The sequence below is a fragment of the Drosophila innubila genome, chromosome X (genome assembly GCF_004354385.1).
Source record: "Drosophila innubila isolate TH190305 chromosome X, UK_Dinn_1.0, whole genome shotgun sequence".
Classification (NCBI taxonomy): domain Eukaryota; kingdom Metazoa; phylum Arthropoda; class Insecta; order Diptera; family Drosophilidae; genus Drosophila; species Drosophila innubila.
Window position 1 is genome coordinate 32,268,501 of NC_047626.1, and position 25,126 is coordinate 32,293,626.

Here is a 25,126-nt window from a genome sequence, read left to right on the forward strand (position 1 = left end):
GCATATTGTATTATTTTGGTTGAGATATTTCATAAAACCAAAAAATTTTTCGTACTAAAACGTGATTTTCGACCGATGGAAAAATGTATTTATTCACTTAACAGGTAATATCTTCCGAACCCCTCAACCAAAATTTATGTTTCATATACCAAAAAACGCGAAATTGTACGTATTACAACATATTTAAATTTAACAAAAATCGTTAGAGCCATTTTGTCAGAAATCGCCAAAATGTAAGCTAAAAAACTTTATTTCACCTGTAAAATGTTACCTGAGTACTTTAGAAAAAAAGTTTAAAGGTACGCGTAAAAGCCATCAAACACACCTTTCTAATGATATATAGAACATATCTGTAGCTTCTATGGTTTGGAAACTGTTGAGGTTTCAATTTTGGCGGGATTTAGCGTTTTCCCGCTAAACTAGCGGGAAATTGAAAAAGTCGTAAAACAAACATTTCTAGATTTTTGAAAAGGAATCAATCCCCATCATTACATTTAAGCTTCTTTAGCGCTTTGATGCAAACAGACAAACAGACAAACAGACAAACAAACTGACTTTTCATTTCATTTTGAGAAGTCCACTAAAATTTTCAAATTTATTTATCTTTTGAACCAGTTATTGGATTTGGGTGATTAAGGTATCAATCGACGCGTATTTTTAAGTAGAATTTTTTAAAAATAATAAATTTTACCAAAAGCCCCAACGGCCCCATAAGCTGCAATTATCAAAATTTTTCCCTCCCACTTACACCCCGTATCTCATGACCCAGGTTGGTTAGAAAAAGTTTTAGTACGCCATTTTGTAAGTTAGAACTAAACCTGTCGATCGGTATATAACTCGATCTGATCGGACAGTCGGCGCAAATTTTCCAACTTAGCTGTATATATAGTTAGTCGCCTTTCGCACCCTTCGTGCTGCTTTCGTCACTAACGCGAACTGCCGTCCGCAGTGATTTTAGACCAATTAGGACGAGCAAAATACTTTTCATGTCTCGATCTCATGTCTGGATTTCACCAAATAGAACTAGATGAAAAATCTAGAAATATAACATAATTTTCTACGAACTCCGGTTCTTATCGCCTTACGCGATTACTTTACGGCTTAAAAGTAGCCCCAACTTCGTTTATGCGAATGATGACACTCGCATTTACAGATCTGGAACCATCACAAGCATTTCTCTACATGCATGACTTGGTAGTCATTGGCTGCTCTGAACAGCACATGTTTAACAATTTATCAAATATCTTCCACTTGTGTAGAAAACACAATTTAAAATTAAACCCAGAGAAATGCTCTTTTTTATATCCATGAGGTTACATTCCTAGGTCATAAATGCACCATGACATCCTTCCGGACATAAATACGATGTTATCAAAAACTATCCGATCCCTACTGATGCGGAAAGTGCACGACGATTTGTCGCGTTCTGTAACTACTACAGACGATTTATTTACAACTTCGCACAATTCTCACGTCATTTGACTAGATTTTGCAGAAAGAACGTTCAATTCGAATGGACAAAAGAATGCAATGATGCATTTATTTATCTAAAAAAGACACTAATGAAACCCACATTACGGCAATACCCTGATTTCAGCAAAGAATTTTGCATAACCACAGATGCAAGTAAACATGCATGTGGTGCAGAACTATCTCAAGAGTACAATGGTATGCAACTACCAATTGCATATGCGTCAAGAGCAGGAATTAGCTGCAATTCACTGGGCAATCAAACACTTCGGCAGGCATTTCTTAGTCAAAACAGATCAAAGACCATTGACATTTCTATTTTCAATGAAAAACCCAGCTTCCAAATTAACAATGAGACTTGATTTAGAAGAGTACCAATTCACGGAAGAATACCTCAAGGTAAAAGATAATCATGTTGCAGATGCATTATCAAGAATTGACATAGAATCACTGATAGAAATAAATAAGAACATAATGATGGTACAAACAAGGTCATCAAAACGACAGAAAAACATCTGCGCAGATGATAAAAGAAATTTGCAAAAAAAAAAACAAAAACAGCCCAATGTCTATGAAGTCATTAGCAATAATGACGTAAAGAAATTTGCGAAACTAAAATTCGATAAATCCAATTGTTTATTTAAGCAAGGAAAGAGAATTATTTCACAATTTTCAGTTAATGATTTGTTATGCAATGAAAAATTCGATTTAGGGCAATTTTTTCAAAGGCTTAATTCAGAAGCCGGATTACATAAAATTGTTAACTTACATTTGTCACCAAGTGAACAAATTTTCGAATTTGTAACACCAAATGAATTTAAAAATATGGGCAGTAAATATTTAAATAATTTAAAAGTAGCGCTACTAACAAAAGTGACACAAATAGACAAAAATGACGAAAGTCAAATTAAAGCAATACTGTCGAAATACCATGATGATCCTATTGTAGGAGACCATACTGGAATTACGCGTACCCTGTTAAAAATTTAGAAATATTATTATTGGGCCCAAATGACAAAGACAATAACAAATAATGTGAAGACTTGTGTGAAATGTCAACAATGATTTAAACAAATAGTCAAAATACTGCATTTGACACTGTTTTAATAGATACAATCGGACCATTACCTCGTACAGACAATGAGTACGCAATAACTATAAAATGCGATCTAACTAAATATCTAATTACAATACCAGTAACAGACAAAAGTGCAAAAACAGTTGCTAAAGGAATATTTGAATTTCTTGTATTAAAGTACGGTTTATAAGACATCGTAACCAATCTGAGAGAATATACATTTAAGTTAACTAAATATTTTTTAATTTTTTCCATTCTTAGTTTTTGCCATAGTAAGTACGGGGTCTCCGACACCGGCCCACACACCGGCACCGGCCCACTAGTTTGGAATTAATCTGAAAAGTATATTTACTTCTATTAAAATGCTGAAAAAAATTAGATTCTTCACTTGTTTACTTTTTTTTATCAGAAATTAAAAAAAGAGCTCTAAAAAAATGTTGTTTAGAGTATGAAAAGAGATTAAAATGTTTATTTCGGACAAAAAAATGATTTTTTTTTTAATTTTACAAGTAAAATATTTTTCAACTTTGACCGTCAAGCCTGAATCACACAGTAGACCAATCACCCTGTACAAGCTGTCATTTTAAAGCTTAATAAGTTTTTTTTTTTAATTTTTAAATAATCTTTACTGGTTCAAAAGATATGATTTTTGCAACTCAAAATGAGAAATGGCCCCACTGTGCGATTTTGCTGTTCTGCTTGCTGTTGTGGTCGTTGTTTGATCCGGATAGTTGTTTGCTAGGCATGATAAATGCTGTTAATGCCGAAAGGCATATGCAAAGTTTCTGAATGTTGAGTGGCTGGGTATTCTAATGGTTTATTCTGACACTGTTGTCATTACTGGTCTATTTGCTAGTTGCAGGTTACTTGTTATTTGTTGCTGTTGGCTACTGGCTGCTGCTGCTGCGCTTGCCTGTGGCCATGGTCACTTCAAACGACGACAGTTCATATGCTTAGCAAAAACTTTGATTTGTTAACCAATTTGGTGCGGCGCACACTGTGGGAAAAAACGATAGAAAACAAAACATGAAAACAATGCAAGAAAAATAAGAGTTATAATAAAAGTATGCGTGTATTTTCCGATTACAATTGTGTTTTCAAATTAAAAAAATTTTTTTTTAAAACTCGATATTTGCAACTTGATCTACTATTTTCCGATGTATCGACAACTCGATTATTATTTTTGGTGGTTTTCTATTTCGATATAAAACTCGATCTAAAATTAATATTAACACCACTAATAAAAACCATTTTTGAGATTTGATTTTGAATTTATATACGCTAATCTGGCAGGTTTCCCACTGTACGGCATTGGCTATGGGATTTAATACTGGGCGCCTGCGGGCGGCCCACGCTTGCTTTTGCTCATGGTCCATGGTCATGACCAAATGGTGTCAATCAGTTACTTAATCCAACTGGCGTCAAATTGCCGCATCATACTTTTCAATCACTACTAATATTGTCGCGGATGGCGTCATCAGAAGTAACCATAGGAAACCAACGAAAGTTATCCAACCAACCATCTTACCGACTTATTTGTATCTAATATTTTATAGATGAACTAAAAGTGAACTCTGGCTCATGGAAGGATACATTGGCGGAAGGCGAAAAGCAACAGCCGCATCAGATTCAGACATCCTCGCTTATAACAGTACAAGGAGGAATCAGTAATAAGGCCAGCGTGACCACAGCACAGCTACAAAGCGCCTTCAGTCGACGCATCGCTGAGCAACAACAACAACAACAGCAGCAGAAGCAGCAGCTACAGCAACAACAGAGGGCAAAGAGCAAAAAACAGATCGGCCAGCAGGCAGACAGCTCCACAATTGCCGGCGGAAGCTTCAGCGCCAACGGTGGCCAGGCTACCGTTGGTGTTGGTGTCGGAGTCGGTGTTGGTGGGAGCGCGAGCAGCAGCAGCGAACGAGACACAAAGTCACCGAGACGCGAACAGCGAGAGGCGTCAACAGCCTGCAGTCACTCCGACGAGGAGGTATTAACCGAAGAGGACCAGACCAGCATCAGCGTGACTTCGATAAGCGCTGGAAATCCACGCAATTCACAATTGCGTTCCACCTTTAACAAAGCCAAGCAGCACTTGTCTTTTGACAAATGGCGCACGGCTGCCTCCTCCAATTCCCATTCCAGTACAGTTTCCCACCCCTCCCAGCCGCAGGGCAGCCTGAATGACACCCGGGACAGCAACATGATTATGCGACGAGCAAGCGCCTGCACGATGCCCACCTCAGGTGCATCAGGTGCACAGCGCGAGGATGCCATCACTCCTGGTGAATCGCCGGGTGGTCGTCTTTCGCGCTGGTTCTCAATACGGCGAGGTTCATCACATCAGTACGATGTCGGCGGACGGGATGGTCGTCAGTTTTCGGGCTCCAGTATTGATATACCGGATGCGGCTGTCGCTGTCGGTGCCAATACGACTACACTTAAGTCATCAGCCACAGCGACTTTAACGCTGGATGCCGCATCACCTGAGAAGCTAGCCAACAATCGAAGCGCTAGTAATATGATGCCTGGCGTGCCTGAGGTAACTTAATAATAATAAATTCACTTATTTATTTTTTATAAAAATATAAGTTTATGTCTTTATTAATAACTGATATTTGTTGCAGCCAACCCCATTCGGATCAATATTAAAGAAATAAACTAAAAAATTACGATAAATATCCGAATTTATGAGATAGGATTTATCACAAATTTTTCTCACAGCCCAGTGAGATCAGAGATTATCCGGAGTTCGCTATGTTGAACAGGGAAACTTTAATAAGGGAGAGATTAATTGCATTAAATTATATTGCTCATTGTAATCAGAGCAAAATACTCGAAAACGATTAGACAAAGCATAGTTAAATGTAGTGGATAGAAGTTTCTAGTCGTTCTGTTGGGGAAGGTGAACTAAGGAAGTAATTTAGTAACATGGCGATGGTTAAATTCTCTACACCAGTGCTTTAAAAATGCAAGAATACCCCTTTTTATATAATTTTGCTACATTAAGAAACTCAAATAACTTCTTTTCAGGGCTTGGATCAAATTTTTTTGTATTTATGTTAAAGCTCATTCAATTTTATAAAATACAGCTTAATTATTAAAAAAAAAAATTGAATTTAAATGTCCTCCCAAATCGATAACGTATGTGCGTCATCTTTTCAGAAAGTTTTGTTTTTTACTGCCGGGAGAGTTGAGGTGGGCATAACTAAAATTATCTCTGGAATGAATTGCTTAAGTTGATCCAAATTTGTTGGTATTGCCTTATAGACTTTCTGTTTGCAATAACCAACAAAAAAAAAAATTGAATGTAGTAAGGTCAAGCGATCTGGGGAACAACGGAATGTGGAGTTTCTTGAAATGAGTTTATTGGAAATCTTTTGTCTTAGACTATGTAAGGAGCTACACCACCTTGTTGAAAGCACACAAAACATAGTGCAGTTCTGAATAGAAAAACTCTTTCGAAATGTTTAAGTAACGATCTCCAATAACCGTATCGGTATAATCGAATTCTTCGAAGAACTAAGCGCCGACAACGTAAGAGTAATGAATCTGCATGGAATATCTGTAGGTTGAAGTCATTTCATATTCGACCGTTTTTTTGTTGGTCCTTATCTTATCGGAGGTTATATTTCCTACATCTCTTCAAAACGAAATTATGGACTCCGCCCCGTGCTCGCTTCGCTCGCGGTGAGGTGCGGCTACAGTCGAGCACGCTCGACAGTAGGTTACCCTGTGCCAAGATACTCTTTTATAAAAGTTCATTTTCGACCTATTGTTCCTATGGCAGCTATATGATGTATGGAACCGATTTGAACCAAATCTGGTCAGAATGTACAAAACCAACATTAATGCATATTCTATCAGGTTGGTTAGATTCTACCAATCGGTTCTATGACAGCTATATGATATTGTGGACCGATTTGACCAAACTTCGGCCAGGATGGAAAAAACCAAGTTAAATTCATATTCTATCAGTTTGGTTAAGATATCTTAAAAAACAAAAAACTTTTTCATACTAAGACTTCATTTTCGATTGAGCGACTCTATTGCAGCTATATGATATAGTGGTCCGATTTTAGCCAAACTTGGTCAGAAAATAAAATACCAGCCCAGATGCATATTCTATCAGTTTCGTTCTGATATCTCAACAAACAAAAACTTTTTCATACTTAAACTTCATTTTCGATGTATCGTTCCTATGGCAGCTATATGATATAGTGGTTTGATCCAAAAATAAAAATAAACTTGATCTGCCTATGGTAACCAGGAACCTACATACCAAGTTTAAAACGTTCAAACAGACGGACGGACGGACAAACAGACGGACATGGCTCAATCGACTCGGCTGATGATCCTGACCAAGAATATATATAGTCTATATTTATAGTTGGGGGTCTACCACGCCCCCTTCTGCCTGCTACATACATTCTGCCAGACACATTATACCCTTTTTTGCCCATTTTAAATGGGCTCAGGGTATAAATAGTTATTAAATTAAATCCCAGTGTTAGAGATATGATGTGTGAAACCTAATATATACCATGTGTTATTTCAGTATGAGGACGATGAGATTTCTGCACCGGGAAGCCACCGATACGACATGGACCTGATGATACCACCGGGCAGTAGGGCCAATGCCACCGCGAGTATCACTCAAGGTCGTCTAAAAGTGCCAATGTTGCCACCGGCACCACCTGGACTATCACAGCAGCAGCTCAAACGGCGACACATTGTGGCTGCCATCGTGCACAGCGAGAACTCGTACGTGGCCACATTACAACGTCTAGTCAATGTGAGTAACCAGTACCAACAAAAAGTATTCAATTCAGCACAACACTCAGTGTCAAGCACTTAGATCTGCCTTGAACATGAAATTTATCAATCCAAAAAAGCACAATTGTGTGTGTTCGGGTATTTACATTCGATTGTCTAGTCAACCAGTTCCAAGTCTTCATTCGACCCCTCATCATCTTCGTTGATCAGGTCTGCAATTTTGAGTGTAAGTCTAAAGTTAAGACACATCTTTGGCAGCACAAATCGGCTCACTTCGCGTTCCTCCTCCATATGCAAGAGTTGGACTTGATTTTCATTTGGTTTGGGTGTATCCGTCAACGTTGTCTGCGAGGCGTCCTCTTCTGCATCATCACTTTGGGCGAGCGTTATTGCAGAATCAACCGAACTGATATTTGATTGACCTTCTGCGGGCTGTTTCATATTGCAACTTGGATCAGGGCTCAGGAGCAGATCAATTTCAAGTGGAAATAGCATGTACATCTCACCTGTGGTGGTATCTCTTTGCAGGTGTCCAAGCTGCATTCCATCCTGGGTTCTTATCAAATTTATCTCATCTACATCCTCCTTTGTCCAGTTGTCCGTTAATGTTGAATCATCCTCATATTGTGTGATGACATCATTTAAGCACCCGGGTTCCGGCAGTTGAAAATTATATAGTCCAGGTGCGTTGAGCTTAATATATCCCTGCTTGGTTTCGGACTCCAGATACATATCCGCCTTGCTGAATGTGTCGGTCACTAGACAAACCTTGTCCGCATCCAATTCCAAAATTTTATCCTCATTAGGAACTTCTACCAGCAATTTGCAAGCCATCTTGTAAAATGGGAATTGTATGTCCAAAATTTAATCAAGTTATGTAAATTTGCTAATATGTAATAATTATTCTTATATTTCATATAAACTTTCCCTTATGAATTGATTGTAAATTGTGTCATTTACCTGTAGGCTATGTGGGTTCTTAATCAAATATAAGTTAGTTCTCATGGCAACCTTAGAGGCACTGTAATTTTTTCCCCAAATTTCTATAACGAGAGCAGGCTGATAAGTTATCCAACTAAATATTAAACCACAACTTTTTTAATCATTAATATTGTTGGATAGTGTCATTTATCAACTAATGGCTAGTTTCATAAAGTACAGTCACACTGTTTAATTTTAGTTAAATGATAAATTGAAAGAAAATTATTTCAGTTTTAGAAAAGAGAGCTTCAACTCAAATGAAAAGTTTATCTTAAAAAAATTACCTATATCACAATATACCTTACTAACAAAATGGCATACTACAACTTTTACTAACTCACCTGGATTATTAGATACGGGGGTGTAATGGGGCCGTTGGGACCTATTGGTAAAATTTTATAAAAATTCTTATCAAATTACGCGTCGATTGCTACCTCGATCACCCAAATCCGACAACAAGTTTAAAAGATAATTAAATTTTAAATTTTTAGTGGACTTCTCCAAGTCAAGTGAAATGTCAGTTGTTTTGTTTGTTTGTATCAAAGCGCTAAAAAACTTTGCTTTGATGATGGGGATTTATTCCACTTCGAAAATCTAGAAGTGTTTGTTCTACGACTTTTTGTTAAAACAGATATGTCCTATATATCATTGGTAAGGTAAATTTAAGGGCACTTAGACGTACCCTTTAACATTTTTCTAAAGTGCTCAGGGAAAAAAGGTTTTTTGTCTCACATTTTTTCGATTTTAAAAAATTGGCATTCAACGTTTTTATCAAACTTTAATATGCTATAGTCAATAGAATTCCGCGTTTTTTGATATATCACACATATCTGTAAAAATTAGATTTCTCAAGATATTAACAAACAAGTGTATACATACATATAACGTAGTGTTGAAATATGACAGCAGCAATAACGTTACACAGCAGCAAACCTTTGAAGCAGATAGCTTTTGCTCGGCGGAAATAATCAGGGTTGCTTGAGATTTTTTTGTAGCATAGCTTTTGCGTTGCAGTAATAATCAGTGTTGCCAAAAAGTTTTTTTTTGTAGCATTGCGGGCAGTTATAAGTAAAAAGAATTAAATTGTTAGGGTCTTCCTATGAAACAAAAGAATTTCTGATATCTTCCAAATAAAACCTCTACGAGGTAAAAGTCTAGTGACGAAAGTCTAGATGCCCCAAAGTTTCTGATATCCAATTTTGTGACGAACAATATTCAATTAAGTATTTAAATTATATAAATATTATAATCATAATTATAAATAAAAATAGTTCGGCATTCGGCACAGTGCGCAAAGCTATTTTTGGGTTAAAGGTACTTTTTTGTATCTTTTTCGCGGAGTGACGATTGCCAAACTATTTTTATTTACAATTATGACTATAATTTTATATTTATGTATTGAATTGTATATTGTTCGTCGCAAAATTGGATATCAGAAATTTTGGGGCATCTAGACTTTTATCAATAGACTTTTACCTCGTGAAGAGCTTTTTTTTTTGTAAGATTAAGGATATATAGTGAATTGCCCTAAAGATAGATTTTGTTGAACGTAAATTTATTTTCCATCTAAATAGTTGCGTTTTGCTACTTGCACCGATTATTCATCATTTAACTCGCTATGACTCTAATTACCACCGACTAATGCTAACTCTCATGTCAACTCATTTGTTTTCTTTTTTACATGCCATTCAATTCCCACGTCATATGCCGCCACTCTCCGTCATAACTAACTCCAATATTAATACTAACATGACAACATACATATACTCGTATGTATGTAAATTGTATCTATCACACTCTCACAATCATTCACTTTAATTATTTAACTTTCATTTAACCCATTTCAAACTTACAAAAGTAGTTGCAAAATTAGTTAAAGAACCAAGAAAAACCCCAGCATTCAAATGGCGATCAGAGATAAGTCAACGTTTTGGTAAACAATCGACTTTAAAAAAAGAACACCCTATTGAAAATATACTAACTATCTTCCCTCTTTCTCTTCCTGTCTCTCTGTTCTACACAGGATTACAAAAAACCACTCGAGGAGTGCAGCCCACCAGTGTTAAATTCGGCAAAGATCGCTACTTTGTTTCATTGCTTGCCAGACATTCTTCACTCCCACAAATTGTTTCGCATCTCATTGGCCGAATGTGTGCGCAACTGGGATCGGGATGAGAAGATTGGAGACTGTTTTGTGAGCGCCTTTGGCAAGCCACAATTGCTGGAGATTTATTCGGGATTCATAAACAACTTTTCGGCCGCCATGGAGCTGGCCAAAATGGAAGAGAAACGCAAATCGGCACTAGCCGATTTCTTCAAGGTTAAACAGATAAGCGCCCATGATCGTCTCTCATTTTTCGGCCTAATGGTGAAGCCGGTTCAGCGCTTTCCCCAATTCATACTCTTTCTGCAGGATCTGCTAAAGTATACGCCACAGGGCCATCATGATCGAATGTCCCTGCAGTTGGCACTCTCTCAGCTGGAGTTGCTTGCCGAGCTACTTAACGAAAACAAGCGTGAAGCGGAACAGTATCAGGCATTTAAGGAAATGCTTGGTCATATAAGCGGCACCTTCAACACCCGCTCCCTTAACAATTCAAGCGATAGCAGTGGTAATCGAGCCCGATATCTCCTGCGGGAGGATAATGTCACTCACATGGAATTCAATCAGGCTGGTTTCATAATCAAATGCAAACAGCGACGTCTGCTCCTGCTTAATGATAAGGTTATCTGCGTGTCTGTTGCTCCCAAACAGTCGCATGACTTTGGTGCAACCGAAAAGCTCACTTTCAAATGGATGTTCCCAGTGAATGATGTCGACATCATGGATAACAGCACATCGGCCACACTATCCAGAATATTAACAGCAAGTACGTTTTCTCATCATCTAAATAAGTCTTTAATAAGGGACAGTAATCAGATTCGCTCGCAATGCTACAGTCAGTGCTGCCAGAATATTGTGGGCTAAAATTGCTAAATTAAAAACAAAATTGCTAAAAATAGCAAAAAAAAAAAAAAAAAATATTATATAATCCTATAAAATATTAAATAAGACCAAATAAAATGCATATCCTATCAGATTGGCTACGATGTCTAAAAAACCATAAAAGTTTGTCCATACTTAAACTGGACTTTCGCCCGATTGGTCCTATGGCAGCTATATGATATAGTGGACCGAATTTCGGTCAGGATGTATAAGACCAACTTAAATGCAAATTCTATCTGTTTGTAGTTTCTTTTAATATACTTAAAATAAAAAAAATTCCGTAACTCGAAGTCTCCATAAGTCGAACTTTTTCTTCGGATAATGGTGATTCGAGCTTGATTTTCGACCGATCTCTCCTATGTGAGCTATATGATATTGTGGTCCGATCCAAGAAACGAAACCGACTTAATCTGCTTGCAATATAGAGGAACCTACATACCAACTTTGGTGTCTCTAGCATTTAAAGGCTCTGAGATAATGTGGATATAAAATGTAAATGTAAAATTGTAGGCGTTAAAGAAGCGTGGACTAATTTTGAAACAATCTTGATCTGCTTACAAGCTCGGTGTTCATCCAGACGTCAGGACAGACAGAAAAACGGACATTGCTATATCGAATCGGCTATTGATGCTGATCAAGGATATAAATACTTTATAGGGCGTGCAACGCATCCTTCTGCCTGTTAATTCTTTAAAATAAAACTTGTTAGACCAATGTCTTTTTTAAAGTACGGGGTCTAAAAAAAACCTTCAAATAGTCCCTTTATTGAATTTATTATATTTCATCTATGACTGATGCTTATGACTTTCTTACAGGTTTAAATCGTATAGGAAGTCTCAAGTCCAATAGCAGCACGGGAAACACTAGCGGCGGCTATGCGAACTCAACCCTCTCTGGTCATGGGCAACCTGGGGTCAGTGGCATCGGACCATATACCCTCGGGGATGCTCATGGCTTGCCAGCCGCACAGTTAACGAACGGGGCGGATAATCTGTGCAATGAAATGAGCACACTAATGTATGACTATGAGGTGATCTCGCGAATACACGACTTGGTTGGAAGCCTAAAAGGCAGCTACAAGGAGTTAAACTCGAATACAACACGCAACGTGCTTAATACGATACAGGGCTCGATACAACGTAAGGATGAGGAAATGGCCTGGGTGGACTCTTGCTGCTTGCAGCTAACTGTTCGCCACAAGTCCGGCAAGGAGGAGACCTTCACATTCCAAACGCAAACGCCAAGTGTGAAAAAGGAATGGATTACTGAGTTGCGATTGGCACAATTGGCTCTCGATCCAAACAATTCACCGGCCTGGGAACGCTTTTCAACGTCGTCAGGATCCCAACAACATCATTCGCATTCGCACCACCAGCGTCCCAATGCTCACAGTCCACAACAACTGTCGGCAAGTCTACAGTCAACGCTGCACACCTACGAGCAGCAACAGTTGCAGGAGGCCGTCCAGCAGAAGCAATCTCGCAAAATGCCCCTCTTTGTCAAGGCAATGCCCGTCTACCGCTCACAGCATCAAACGGAGGTAGGCGACAATCAGTCAGGAACAGTCCTGGCCAAAAGTACTGGCCAGATCACCAATAATCACTTTAAGAAATATTATTGATGGTTCGCGACTTTTTATAAAAAATATACGTGAAGAAATTACTCGACGGTCGGCCATGGTTCTCTTGTAATTAAAAACCAAAATTGCGAAATTTGCTATAAAAATTAGGAACCATATATTTTTTTTTTATTGCGTGACTTTGGAAACGTGATATTAATGAAAAACATCAAATTTTGAAACTTGTTCCCATAATATTTTTATAGGAATCACACTTGATTTTTGTAGTAAAACATGCAACTATGAAATTGAAACTTAAGAGAGCTTTGGTCAAGTAATTTCTCCACGTAATTAAATAAGAAGTCGAGGACCCTCGAGAACAATTGTTTCACAATATTTGATGATCAATCCAGCATTAAAGAATATTACCAAATAATCCAATAAATCAATTAACAATTTATTTTTTGTTCGGTTAGGTGCGCTGTGGATGCTACTATAGCATTGCCAATGACACAAAACAGAGCGGAAATGCGCGACGTCGCCATAAGCAACTCAATTACCTTTGGATGTGCAGCAGCGATGGCACTTCGTCTCATATTACCGTGCTATCCCAGCATCCGCAACAGGCGGGCAATCTGCGCGAAGCTGGCGCCTTTGATCTGGTGGAGACGCAAGTGACGGCACTAGAGTTTATCAAGGGACTTGACCAGTGTCGGACACGGAATGAGCCCAATAGCCTATTGGGTGATCTTGTCTGGCTAGGTACGGATAGTCGCAAGCTTCTAGTATACTCGGCGCGTAATCCAGAGCAGGAGGAATATCTGGGAAGCTATGCAGTACCGGGCGCAGTGCAGCACATTCTCTACCATTTTGATGCAGTCTACGTGTCACTCTCTAATGCCATAGTGCTGATCTTTAGACGCGCTCATGACGGCGTTTGGCAGTTGCGCGATCCGCAGCAAGTTGCACTTGGTGATAGCGGGATGCCGGTGCCAAGTTTGTTGCCCATCAATATGAATATATACGCATCGTGCGCCAATCGCGTCTATGTCCTTAATGCCCTCAATGGGGAACTGCAGCGCAGCTTTGAGGTCCAACATGGCGCCAATCAGCAAGTTAATCTGATGGCACATTCGGGCATTGGACTCTGGATTTCCTTGAAAAACTCGACGATGCTCTGTCTGTACCACACAGAGACATTCAAGCACCTGCAAGACATCAATATAGCATCCAGCGTGCTGCGCAATGACGGCAAGAAGGAGCAACCACTTAACAACAGCTCCATCTACGTGACCGCCCTCATGGCATGTAAGGGACTGCTCTGGGTAGGCACTAATGTGGGAATTGCTGTTATCATACCGCTACCCCGCCTCGAGGGTGTGCCGATCATCAGTGGTGGCATCAGTATGTCCTGTCACGCTCACTTTGGCCCCATCACGTTTTTCTTGCCGCTCATACCGAAGGTTTATTCGGCTTACAAGCCAACGGTCGGCGCAGCTGCGCTATCTGCTCCACTAGTGAACACGGTTCCCAGCATGGGCGAGGATCTGCAGCTGCCTGCTATCGAATCAGATCCCAAGAAGCTGTCTGAAACAGATCTAGATGAAAGTATAGTCATATTACGCCGTGATTTGCCCAAGGACGATCACGGTTCAATCTCTGTGTCGAACCCACCTGCCACCTGCCTGCTACGTGACCACCGAGAACTGAACTCCGAGGTCCCACCAGACTCCATTACGGCAACAGCACTCCCGTTCACATCCTCGCCGCGTAGCTCCAAGTTAGACAAGCAGCATTCGCTAGACCAGAGTTTCACCGCCAAAATACGCGCCTCACTGGCCAATTCGCCTGCATTTCATCGCAAGCGCTTTCGAGATTTAGGAGGAACCAGTGGTGGTGTTGGATGTGATGCCAGCTCACGTATGTCTAAGACATTACCACGAGGACTGGGCTCGGCCATGACAGGCATTGGAAGTGCGGGACTACATTCAAACACAAGCACATTGTCGCAACACGGAGGGGAACACGGTTACTGCGATGTATATGGTCTCTATGGTAAATTGATTTTCGTCAAGGAGGACTACGACGCTGAGGAGGGAACGCAGGGCAACCTCATGGACATGATGTACGAGGGCATGCGGCGTTCCGATCCTGAGCTTGCCTCCATACCCGGAAAGGTGTGCACTCTGGACCGGCGATTACGCATGAAAGCTGCTCGACCGCGTTCCTTGGACTTGTCGAACTGGTCAGTGGACTCAAAATCGTCCAGCTTGTACACTTCGTCAGGCAGCGAGGAGAGTATGGGAATACGCCTCTTTGGGGGACGATCCGTTTCACGCAACAGTAGCAGCGCCAGCCATAAGACATCCGGTACGGGCAGCGATCTAGGCAACATATCTGAGAACGGTCTAATGACCACCGCCGATATTCACCAGCAGCAGCATCAGGCACACAGCACTCCAAAGTCTGAGGACGGATTTAAAATGATGCAAACGCAGCCAGCTCCATCCGATAAGCAGCAAGCGGCACCAGCAGCTGTGGCAACCCTAAAACGGAAACAAAAACAAAACTCGAAACAACAGCAGCAGCTCAGTGCTGACGGACCGCGCACCGTAATCACCTTAATGGGAGGCCGCGGCTACTGGCGACATGTGTGGTACAACAGCAGCGCCAGTTCGCCTAGCCACAAGAATACTTTCGGCCCAAGCGGTGCTACTGGTCAAGGCAGCAGTTCTGGGACTTGCTCACCGCTGACGGCAAACTCAAACGATGCCCATATTGTGGTCTGGGAGAAGAAGTTATAATCGCAGGAGTTGGTGTGCTGCTGTACGATGCAGCAACACCCGCACCACCATCCGCATCAGCACCATCCTTTGATGGAGCTGTGGCGACGTGTTGAAGAGCAGCGGCATGGACGTGTCCGCTTTCGAACGGAACGCAGAGCTGGTCTTGGCAACTCTCATTGGCGGACGGATGGTGAGAAAATAGCTGCTGGCGGTGTGTTAAGCGCTAAACTTAAGCGACTGACTAAGCTAAAGCGGGGCGGAAGCTTAATGCAGTTCTAGATTAGCCTCAGGCAGAAAGAACCATGATACACTTTATGATATCGGTCGCCAAATGTATATTATTATTCTGCTCATGTATATTTAATAGTATTAGGCTAAGATTAATTATGATCTTGTGGCGAACTATTCTTTGTTGGATGGATAAACGAGAGTAGCTTCGATAATAAGTTTGTTTATTCTTTTTTTTGCATCAAATGTATTGCATATGAATACATACATATGTACATGTACACTTGCATACCTGTTGAACCCAACCATTAAGCAAACAAAGAACTGCGCCTTATTTAAACAAATTTTTCTTGTCGCCTTATGGGTGAAAGCCTTAGACGTAAGCCAAATTTTTGTTTTAAAATTTTAATTTATACATATAATATACAATATATATATATAATATAATATAATTTTATATGAATGTCTGTTACATATATAAAATGAATATCCAAATACACATGCTATGTATTTGTCAATAATAATACTTTTTTGTGCAGAGAGTTGAAATTAAATAAAAAACAAAAAACATCTGCAAATCCAATACGCAAATAATGTTCTGTGTACAACAGTTATTATGTATACAACCTAAAAATACATTTAGCTCTATTGATATAGATATACAATACATACATAGATCTACTATATGCATAATCGATTTCAATGTATCAATGAAATCATTTATTATCATTTATCTATTTTTTTATTTTTTTTTTGCTAAAAACTTACTTCTAATAAGGGATTGTCATTTATTTTGTTAAAAAAGTAACTGACACTCGAACCGCGCCAATTAGAATCTTGAATAAAATATTATTTATCTATCAAAAAACACAACCAATTACATACTAAGATGTATGTGTTTATTTATGAATAAAATTATATTCATTTCTCGTACGTACAATGTCTGTTTTAATGTTTGAAAACAATATATGTAAAGGGTGTTTTTTTAGAGGTTGGTTTTTCGATTAGAGATAAAGCTGACATTTTTTTGTTGTTAAATCTGGCAATTCTTTTGTCATTTATGTTCAGTTTAGTATGCCATAAAATCATGAACAGGTTGACAAAAGAACAACGCTTGCAAATTGTGCAAAATTGATTTCGAAAATAATGGTTCAGTTAGCGAAGTTTACCGCAAGCTCCGTCCATTTTATGGACGATTATGTCGAGCAATTAATACGGTTAACCATGGATCGTTTTCGCACTACTCTATGTGATAATACGCATCTGCAGGGACGTCGAACAGTGAGCACCGAAAAAACAATTGCCGCTGTAGAGCAAAGTGTTGAAGAGGACCCGAATGCATCGATTCGCCACCGTGCACAGCAATTGGAGCTTTGTCCAACAACTTTCTAGAAGATTTTGCGCAAAGGTCTTGGCTTACGACCTTACAAGATCCAGCTTGTTCAAGAATTAAGGCCGCGAGACCATGCAATGCGTCGTGATTTTAGTGTATGGGCCGAAAATGAGATTGATCTTGATGCTGATTTTCGTCGCAAATTTTGTTCAGTGATGATGCTCAGATTTGGTTGAATAGCTACGTCAACAAGCAAAATTGCCGCATTTGGAGTGCAGAAAGTCCACATGAGACACTTGAGACGCCATTACATCCGTAAAAACTGACTGGTTGGTGTGCTCTATGGGCTGGTGGAGTCATAGGGCCATACTTCTTTCGAAATGATGCTGGAGAGTCAGTTACCGTTAATGGAAACCGGTATAGAGCCATGATAACCGACTATTTAACCGCATAATTTTGCGGAATGGACCTGTCAATTGGACACCAAGATCGTGTGATTTGACACCATTGGATTATTTTTTTTTGGGGATATGTGAACTCGCTCGTCTACGCCAACAAACCACAAACGTTAGGGGACTTTGAAGCGAACATTCGTCGCGTTGTTGCCGACATACGGCTCCAAATGCTTGAAAACAGGACCTCTAGACTTGGCTATATTCGAGCCGGCCGCGGCGGCCACATGCCGAAGATCATATTTAAACACTAATGGCATAAAATAATCCTTCCAACGAAGCCAAATTGATGGACATTAAAACGATTTTCTTGTGTTTTTTTTTCATTTCGAAGTTCTATCTAAAAAATAAACACCCTTTACATATGTACTCGTATGTACGACTTTTAAGTTCGAATTCAAAATAGATGCATACATATATAGGGGTGCCAAGCCAATCGAAAATCTTTCAAAACTCCATATATTTTTGCGAGGGGTGGTACCCCTGATTTACATATAGATATGCACATAGACTTACACATGTAAATGTAAACAATACAGACTTCCAAGTTTACACACATAATAACACATCTAGCAAATTTTTAACGATATAATTAAACAAGATTTGATACGCTTAATAGAAGTCATTATAAAATTATGAAAATTTTGAATCTCTGTACGATATGCACTCAGATTTATACTCATGCATATTGACTTTTGAAGAGCTAAGAATTCATTTATAAATATTAATTTATATCTATTTACACATACTGTTTAATATCATAGAATATTGCAATAATTTGTATTGACAAAAATAAACAACACTCACACAATCAAATTACATTTTCAGTAACTAAAGATTATATTGTGTGTATTAAAAAAATCTGATTAAAACATACATTCTAAAAATATTTTGCCATTGCTCTTCTGTGGTTTATGAAAAGCCTGGTGTTGCCAGCGAATTTATAAACATATAAATATGGGTTTACAGTCGATTTTATCACACAAAAAAAACCTTTATACGAGGTAAAAGTCTAGTGACGAAAGCATATTTCTGATATCCAATTTTGTGACGAACAAAATAAAGTTTAATGTAAAACTTTTATATAAAAATATAAATTTAAAATAATGCACGAAAATGGGCACCCTGCACTGTGCGCAAAAATCGTGAGCATCACGATCATAATAAATACTTTTTATTTATATTTTTATTTAAAAGTTTTATATTAAATATATTATTTTGCTCGTCATAAAATTAGATATCAGTAATTTTGGGGCTGGTATGTGCTTTCGTCACTAGACTTTTACCTCGTGTAGAGGTTTTTTTGTGGGATATTAGAGATTTCTGAACTTGCCTTTGCATTAGACATTGTAACTTTATCATCAATGCAGGCAGATAGAAAAATTTGTAAATTTATTTGTTGAATTTCTTTTATATTTAAAAAAAAATTGTCGTAGAACAAAACTAAACGGTCTGCCAGCACTGGATATTTCAGCAACTCAAAACAAAACATAACTGTCTGGCAACACTGTTTAATTGTGCAACTCAAAGCTGTCAGCTACACTCTCAAGCTTTGGCTGCTACGCCTGCATGGTTGCTGCTGTGCTCTCTTAATAAATATTAAAATACAGTCATGGAAAAAATAATAGAAACGCACTTTCTCTCTTTCATAAACTTCATATTTTTTATACAAAACGTCACATTGAGTTGAATTTTTTAATTTTTCCTTAACGTAAATATAACTCTCTTTCATAATTAAAAACTAAATAGGTTTTTTTTTTAATTCAGTTACAAACAATATTTAATTTAAATAAAAATTTTTTTTTCGCCTGGAAATAATAATATAAACGAAGTGAAAAATTAACGATGAAATGTTTATAACTTTAATATTTTGTAGTGTGACCACGGTTTTTTAAAACTACAGCACATCTACGAGGCATAGACTTCACCAGATTTGGTCAAATTGAAGGATCAATTGAGTACCACTCCTCCTGGACTTTCTTCCACAAATCATCTTTATTTTTGGGTTGCAATCCACTCAGCCTCCTTTTTAATATCCCCAACAAGTGATTAAGGTCAGGTTACTGAGCAGGCCAATCCATAACATTCACTTCATTGTCAACAAACCACTTTTTGGCCAATTTCGACGAATGCTTGGGATCGTTATTCTGCATAAACTCCCACATTAACGGCATGTCTTCTTGGGCATGTGGTAACATAACTACGTTAAGTATGTTGACATAGTCCGAGGCACACATATTGCCCTGTACCCAATGTAACGGACCAACATCTGAAGCGGAGAAACATCCCCCTAGAATTATATTGCCGACCCCGTGTTTAAAAATCTTTTTGGTAACATGGTTTGGTTTGAGTTTACATTATTTGGTTCTGTTTGTTTCTTATAATTAAAAATTATTTTGTGTGGTATGCTTTTATACTTAAAGCTAAAATATAGTATTAGTGTGATTATAATAATTATAAGTGTCGTTAATGTAATAATTTGAAATGTATTATTATGCTTTGTTTGTTGTTGTACAATTTCTTTTGATTGAATATAGGAAAGTAGTTTTAATTTAGTTACGTTATTGTTAACATAAATTGTTTGTGTGTTATCTAACATAGTGCTTATAATAAATATTTCTTCTTATTGAAGTGAACAGTAAATGCTTTTATTATATTGTCACCTTATTTCCCTATTCAAACAATTTTGATTTAAAATAGTTTTAGGTAAATTCCATGTCAACATTATATTAGGCTCTACGTATTTAATTTCAAAAGTTTTGTTTGTCTTTGAATATCAACATTCGGTTAATCCTTGATTTAATATTCCTGTAATGCATTTGTTCATAACTAGGTCTTTGGTTTAACTGTGTAAGCTTGGTTGTTTTGTAAGTTGTAATTGTCATGAATAATTTCAGTTAAAATGTTTTTGTTTTTGTCTGGAGATGGAATAATTTCGAAAACTGGCGTACTAAAAATTTCGCGAGGAATATGGGAAATTATCAAAATTTCATTTGTTGTTGTTTTAAGCCATGTTGAAGTTTTAATGCTTAAAATCTTTTTAGAATTCACGTGTGATAATGGGCTATGTTTTAGTAATTTAGGGCTAAAAATACCTAATCTTTTCAGTTGCACTCCAAGCTCTATATCTTCTATGTATTCTGTAAATTCTTGTTAGCTAAATGTAATTATTGCTAATTTTTCTTCTCCCTCATTAATTAAACTTAAAGTGTTTATAACTACTATTCCTTTACTTACTGCGTCTATTACTTGGTTTAATTCATTTGCTTGGACACTGTCTTCTGAAAGGTTATTTAATTTTGTTTCTAATAGCCCATTTCCACGACAGCACATTTGGCTCATTTGACGCCATTTTCATCATTTGGCCCAAATGTGGACTTTATTTCAGTACAAAATCCGAATGATCATTTTGGCTCATTCACAATTAATGAGCCGATTTTTTGCAATTCGCCCCGGCGAATTTCAGTATTTTTTATCGAACACGCGATGCTTATCGATAAGCTCGTGAAAAAAAGCAATTATAACCTTAACCAGCTGTTTTCATCGTCTTGCAGACGATTATGAAGAAGGGGATCAGTGTATGAAAAGATAAGCTTTACAGCATCCGCTTACATTAATATATATGAATGGGACAGAATAGTAGGTAGATCGTTAATAAACAGAGTAAATTCAAACAAGTTGGTCGTAGGGGATCGACCCTTAATAAAGCCGTCTTGTGTTGGGGAAATGATCGATTTACAGAGATGCTGCAAAGAAGAAACAAGGATTTTTTCAAATAATTTAGGAATGGCTGTTAGCTTTGCAATGCCTCTGTAGCTCGAAGTATTAGACTTACCACCTTTTTTGTAGAGGGGAATGATATAAGATTCTTTCCAAAGATATGGAAAGATTGAAGATTCAAGGGATAGATTAAAAAGCTTATGCAACGGAGCAGCTAAAGAAGAACAGCATTCCTTAAGGAGACAACTAGGAATGTTGTCTGGCCCAGGAAGATTTTAAAGAGCAACAAACATAGTGTTTGATTAAAAAATAGAATTAGGATAAGATGAGTTGGATTGGAGAATAAGTTTTTTTTTTTTTTTTTTATTACTTTGCCTTTATTTATTGAATCTTCTCCAAGGGAGACTTACAATAAGTTTATCAAATCTTATATTTAAAGCTTAACTAACTGTCATGTTGACTTAATATGATCAACGGTGCCCCAAGGGTTTATTGCTGGGCTGGAATGTCGTTTCGTTTAAGGCGGGTTCGACTGCAAACCCGAGATAACCGTTGAGCAAGAGGATTTGGGTGCAAAGATAGCTTAATGTTGTAGCTCGCCTTTTGTCTTGCTATCTCATCTCTGACGTATATCTGTGCTCGCTGGATGATATCAATATTGCTACTGGACGCGTTTCCCCACAGCTGCGAGCCGTAGGTCCACCCTGGCTTTATGGTGGAATTGTAGAGTAGGACTTTGTAGTACAAGCTGAGAGGAGATCGGTGGTTCAAAAGCCAATAGAGATTATTGGCTTTCAGTTTAATCTGCGCTTTTTTTGCTTCAAGGTGACTACGCCAGGTGAGCCGCCTATCAAGATGAACGCCAAGGTACGTTACTTCATTAGGTTTGTGGGAGTTGCCTATTAGACAGTGCTAACGGAGGACATGTTTGCATGTTGAGAGTAAACGTGATGTGCTTACACTTTTGTTTATTTATTTTAATACGCCAGTCGGCTAGCCAATTCTCTAATACCGCTTCAGCTAGACGTGCTGTTTCTTATATGGTGCATCTGGAACGACTAAAAATTGCGGTGTCGTCGGCAAACGTAGATGTTGTTAGCCGCTCGTTTATGGGGATGTCCGCTGTGTAAATTACGTATAATGTTGGTCCCAATACACTTCCCTGGGGAGCTCCAGCTTCTATAATATGATCATCAGATGTAGTAGTGTTGCACCTCACTACGAAGACTCTATTGTAGAGGTACGACTCGAGAAGCTTATGAATGTACACTGGGAACGTCGATTTGATTTTATGCATGAGACCTTCAAGCCACACTCGATCGAAGGCCTGGGAGACGTCGAGGAATATTGCGCTGCAGTATTCCCGATGTTCGTATGCTGTACGTATTTCTGATGTTATTCGGTTAACTTGCTCGATAGTTTCATGCTTTTCTCTGAAGCCAAATTGATGTGTTGGGATTGTGTTGTGTGTTCTCAGATGAGGAATTATGCGCGTCAAGAGGCATTTTTCAAAAAGCTTAGACAAGCACGGTAGTAGGCTAATTGGTCTGTACTATGATGGTACTGTATGATCTTTTCCAGGTTTGGGAATCATTATAATGATTGATTTCTTCCATTTTTTTGGGAAGTAGCCGAGTGTTGTAATCGCGTTGAAAAGTTTACAGATGAGGGAAATAGCACAGCTTGGAAGTTCAATGATCATTTTTTGAGTTATTAGATCGCAGCCTGGAGCTTTCTTTGGTTTCATCTGTTCTTTTATGACTTTTACAATTTCATTTGGACGAAATTCAGGTGGTTCAGGTTCGCCAGAACTGTCAGATACACAGGATGATATCTGACATATCTGGTGGGTGATAATTGCTCTATGAAGAGGCGTTGGGCATCTGCTTCGTCTTGCTTTAGAGCTTTACTGAGTCTGCGTGAAGCATCTTTAAAGAGTTGTTTTGTAGATGGCGACCGGTGAGACTGCCGTTCACGTCGCAATCGTCGCTTTTCCAGAACAAGTTGTTCTATTGGAAGATTAGTTTTGCGTTGATTGGTCTGCACATGCGCATATTGTAGTGTAGAGATTTTAGCTGCTGCAACAAGTACAGATTCTAGTAAATCAGCAGAGCACTCGATGTCCGCTTCGATGTTGAACTGCGGGGCAATATCGAGGTGAGAGCTAACGTATTTCTTGTACTTGAGCCAGTGGACTCTGTGTATTAGAATATTCCACATATTCCGGGGATTGTAGTGGATTTAATAACACGGGGGAGTGGTCGGACGCAAGATCCGAAAGTGCTACGGCACTTATCAGATTGCGTGGGATGTTTTTTGTCACAGCAAAATCTAGTCTGGTTGTTTGTTAGGGTCTGCTGGCCAGTATGTAGGACTACCCGGGGAAACATAGTTGAGTTTGTGGCTTGGTTTTCTGATTGCGTTGTATAACTGCCTTTCTTTTTGTGGTCACAAGACGAGAGCCCCAGTGCGGGTGTTTCGCATTGTAGTCTCCTGCTGCTATAAATCGCTGTCCCAGTGAATTGTAGAATTGCATGAATTGATCTTCAGAGATTGTAAAGCGGGGAGGACAGTATACAGCGGCAATAGTTAGATTGCTGATGTCCGATTGTACAATTATAGATGTGGCTTGTAGATAGTTTGCCGCAAACCTTTTGTGGATTTCATGTTTGATGCGGTTTCTTATTAGAATACCGGTTCCGTCATGTGCTTTTCCATCCGGATGATCTATGCCGTAAAATATGTAGCCGCGTATTTGAAAGTTATATTTGTCAGTAAGGTGCGTCTCAGAAAGCAGCATTACATCAATGTGATTGTCGTAAAGGAATTGGGTAAGTTCAAGTTTATGCCGTGAAACACCGTTGGCGTTCCCCAGAGATATTCGTAGAGGCGCCATTGATTATTTGGATTGTTGAGATGCAAGCATCTGTATCAAGGTGTTTTGATTTTGCATCCCTCCAGTACTGGGCACTAGTTCGTGGCTGGTGAAATAACTGCTTACTAGGAAACCTCCTCTACTTATTTTGCCAACCCTAAGCAATGCGTTTCATCATTTCGTTTTTTGTATGAAATGTCCGCAAATAGGGTCAATCGCCACCACATCGTTTACCGCGAACTAGTGAAATGGGTACCCATAGAAGGTGTGGTGAAATGATTACCCATACAAAGAGTACTTACTTAGGGGCCCATGCAATGGTTGGTGATATGAGTACCCATGGAAAGAGCTCTCATATATGTACCCATGAAAAGAGTACTTACATAGGTGCCCATGCTAGGGGTGGTGATATTAGTACCCATAGAAAGAGTACTTACATTGGTACCCATGATAGGGTTTGTGAATGGGTCCCCAGAAGTAAATGATTAAAAGTGCTTTAATTTGAAATCCATTTGTGTTTATTTCAAATTTAATTTTTTGGTCTTCAATAACCAATTATTTAAATAAATAAAACTGTTAACTATTTTAAACATTCGTCTTATTTTAAAAATTTCTTGTTATTCATTGTTGTTGTTGTTCTCGTTTTTGTTTTCGTTATCAATTTTCTTTTTCTTGATGCTTGAATTTTTATAAAAGCGATTTTTTTCAGCTGCAAGGCCCAGTCCCATCGACCAAATTGATTGCATCTTGGAATTAAAAAGCAAAAAGGAAATCTATTAGTTTTGAATGAATCGATAAATAAATAAAAAAAATTAATTTTTTATGCCCAACACCTATAACAATGAATTTAATAATACCTACAAAGAAAACTCTTTAAAACCTG

At 38.4% G+C, this 25,126-nt stretch overlaps 2 protein-coding genes across 3 annotated transcripts; one reads left to right on the forward strand and one right to left on the reverse strand.

Moving 5' to 3' along the window:
* Positions 1 to 4,108: 4,108 nt before the first annotated feature.
* LOC117779560 (rho guanine nucleotide exchange factor 10-like protein) lies at positions 4,109 to 16,796 on the forward strand. Its single transcript, XM_034615796.1, has 5 exons — positions 4,109 to 5,090; positions 7,107 to 7,343; positions 10,329 to 11,175; positions 12,107 to 12,831; positions 13,326 to 16,796. Exons 1-5 carry the CDS (start codon positions 4,752 to 4,754, stop codon positions 15,651 to 15,653), a joined length of 4,476 nt encoding a protein of 1,491 aa, XP_034471687.1. The 5' UTR covers positions 4,109 to 4,751; the 3' UTR covers positions 15,654 to 16,796.
* On the reverse strand, positions 7,374 to 8,193 carry LOC117779580. Of its 2 annotated transcripts, none has more exons than XM_034615812.1 (2): positions 7,598 to 8,193; positions 7,374 to 7,536 (listed from the first exon to the last, which is right to left on the reverse strand). In XM_034615812.1, the coding sequence occupies exons 1-2, from the start codon at positions 8,156 to 8,158 to the stop codon at positions 7,531 to 7,533; spliced, it is 567 nt and encodes a 188-aa protein (XP_034471703.1). In that variant the 5' UTR covers positions 8,159 to 8,193; the 3' UTR covers positions 7,374 to 7,530. The 2 variants fall into 2 exon arrangements, with proteins under 2 accessions (XP_034471703.1, XP_034471710.1); XM_034615819.1 differs by having other exon boundaries at positions 7,374 to 7,756; positions 7,831 to 7,921.
* Positions 16,797 to 25,126: the final 8,330 nt, after the last annotated feature.

Bases quoted from the DNA above. Each gene is read 5' to 3' on its own strand.
- LOC117779560 (XM_034615796.1), top strand. From the start codon at position 4,752: ATGATTATGCGACGAGCAAGCGCCTGCACGATGCCCACCTCAGGTGCA. The intron at 5,091-7,106 runs GTAACTTAATAA...GTGTTATTTCAG, and splicing joins TGATGCCTGGCGTGCCTGAG to TATGAGGACGATGAGATTTC. The intron at 7,344-10,328 runs GTGAGTAACCAG...TGTTCTACACAG, and splicing joins CATTACAACGTCTAGTCAAT to GATTACAAAAAACCACTCGA.
- LOC117779580 (XM_034615812.1), bottom strand. From the start codon at position 8,158: ATGGCTTGCAAATTGCTGGTAGAAGTTCCTAATGAGGATAAAATTTTG.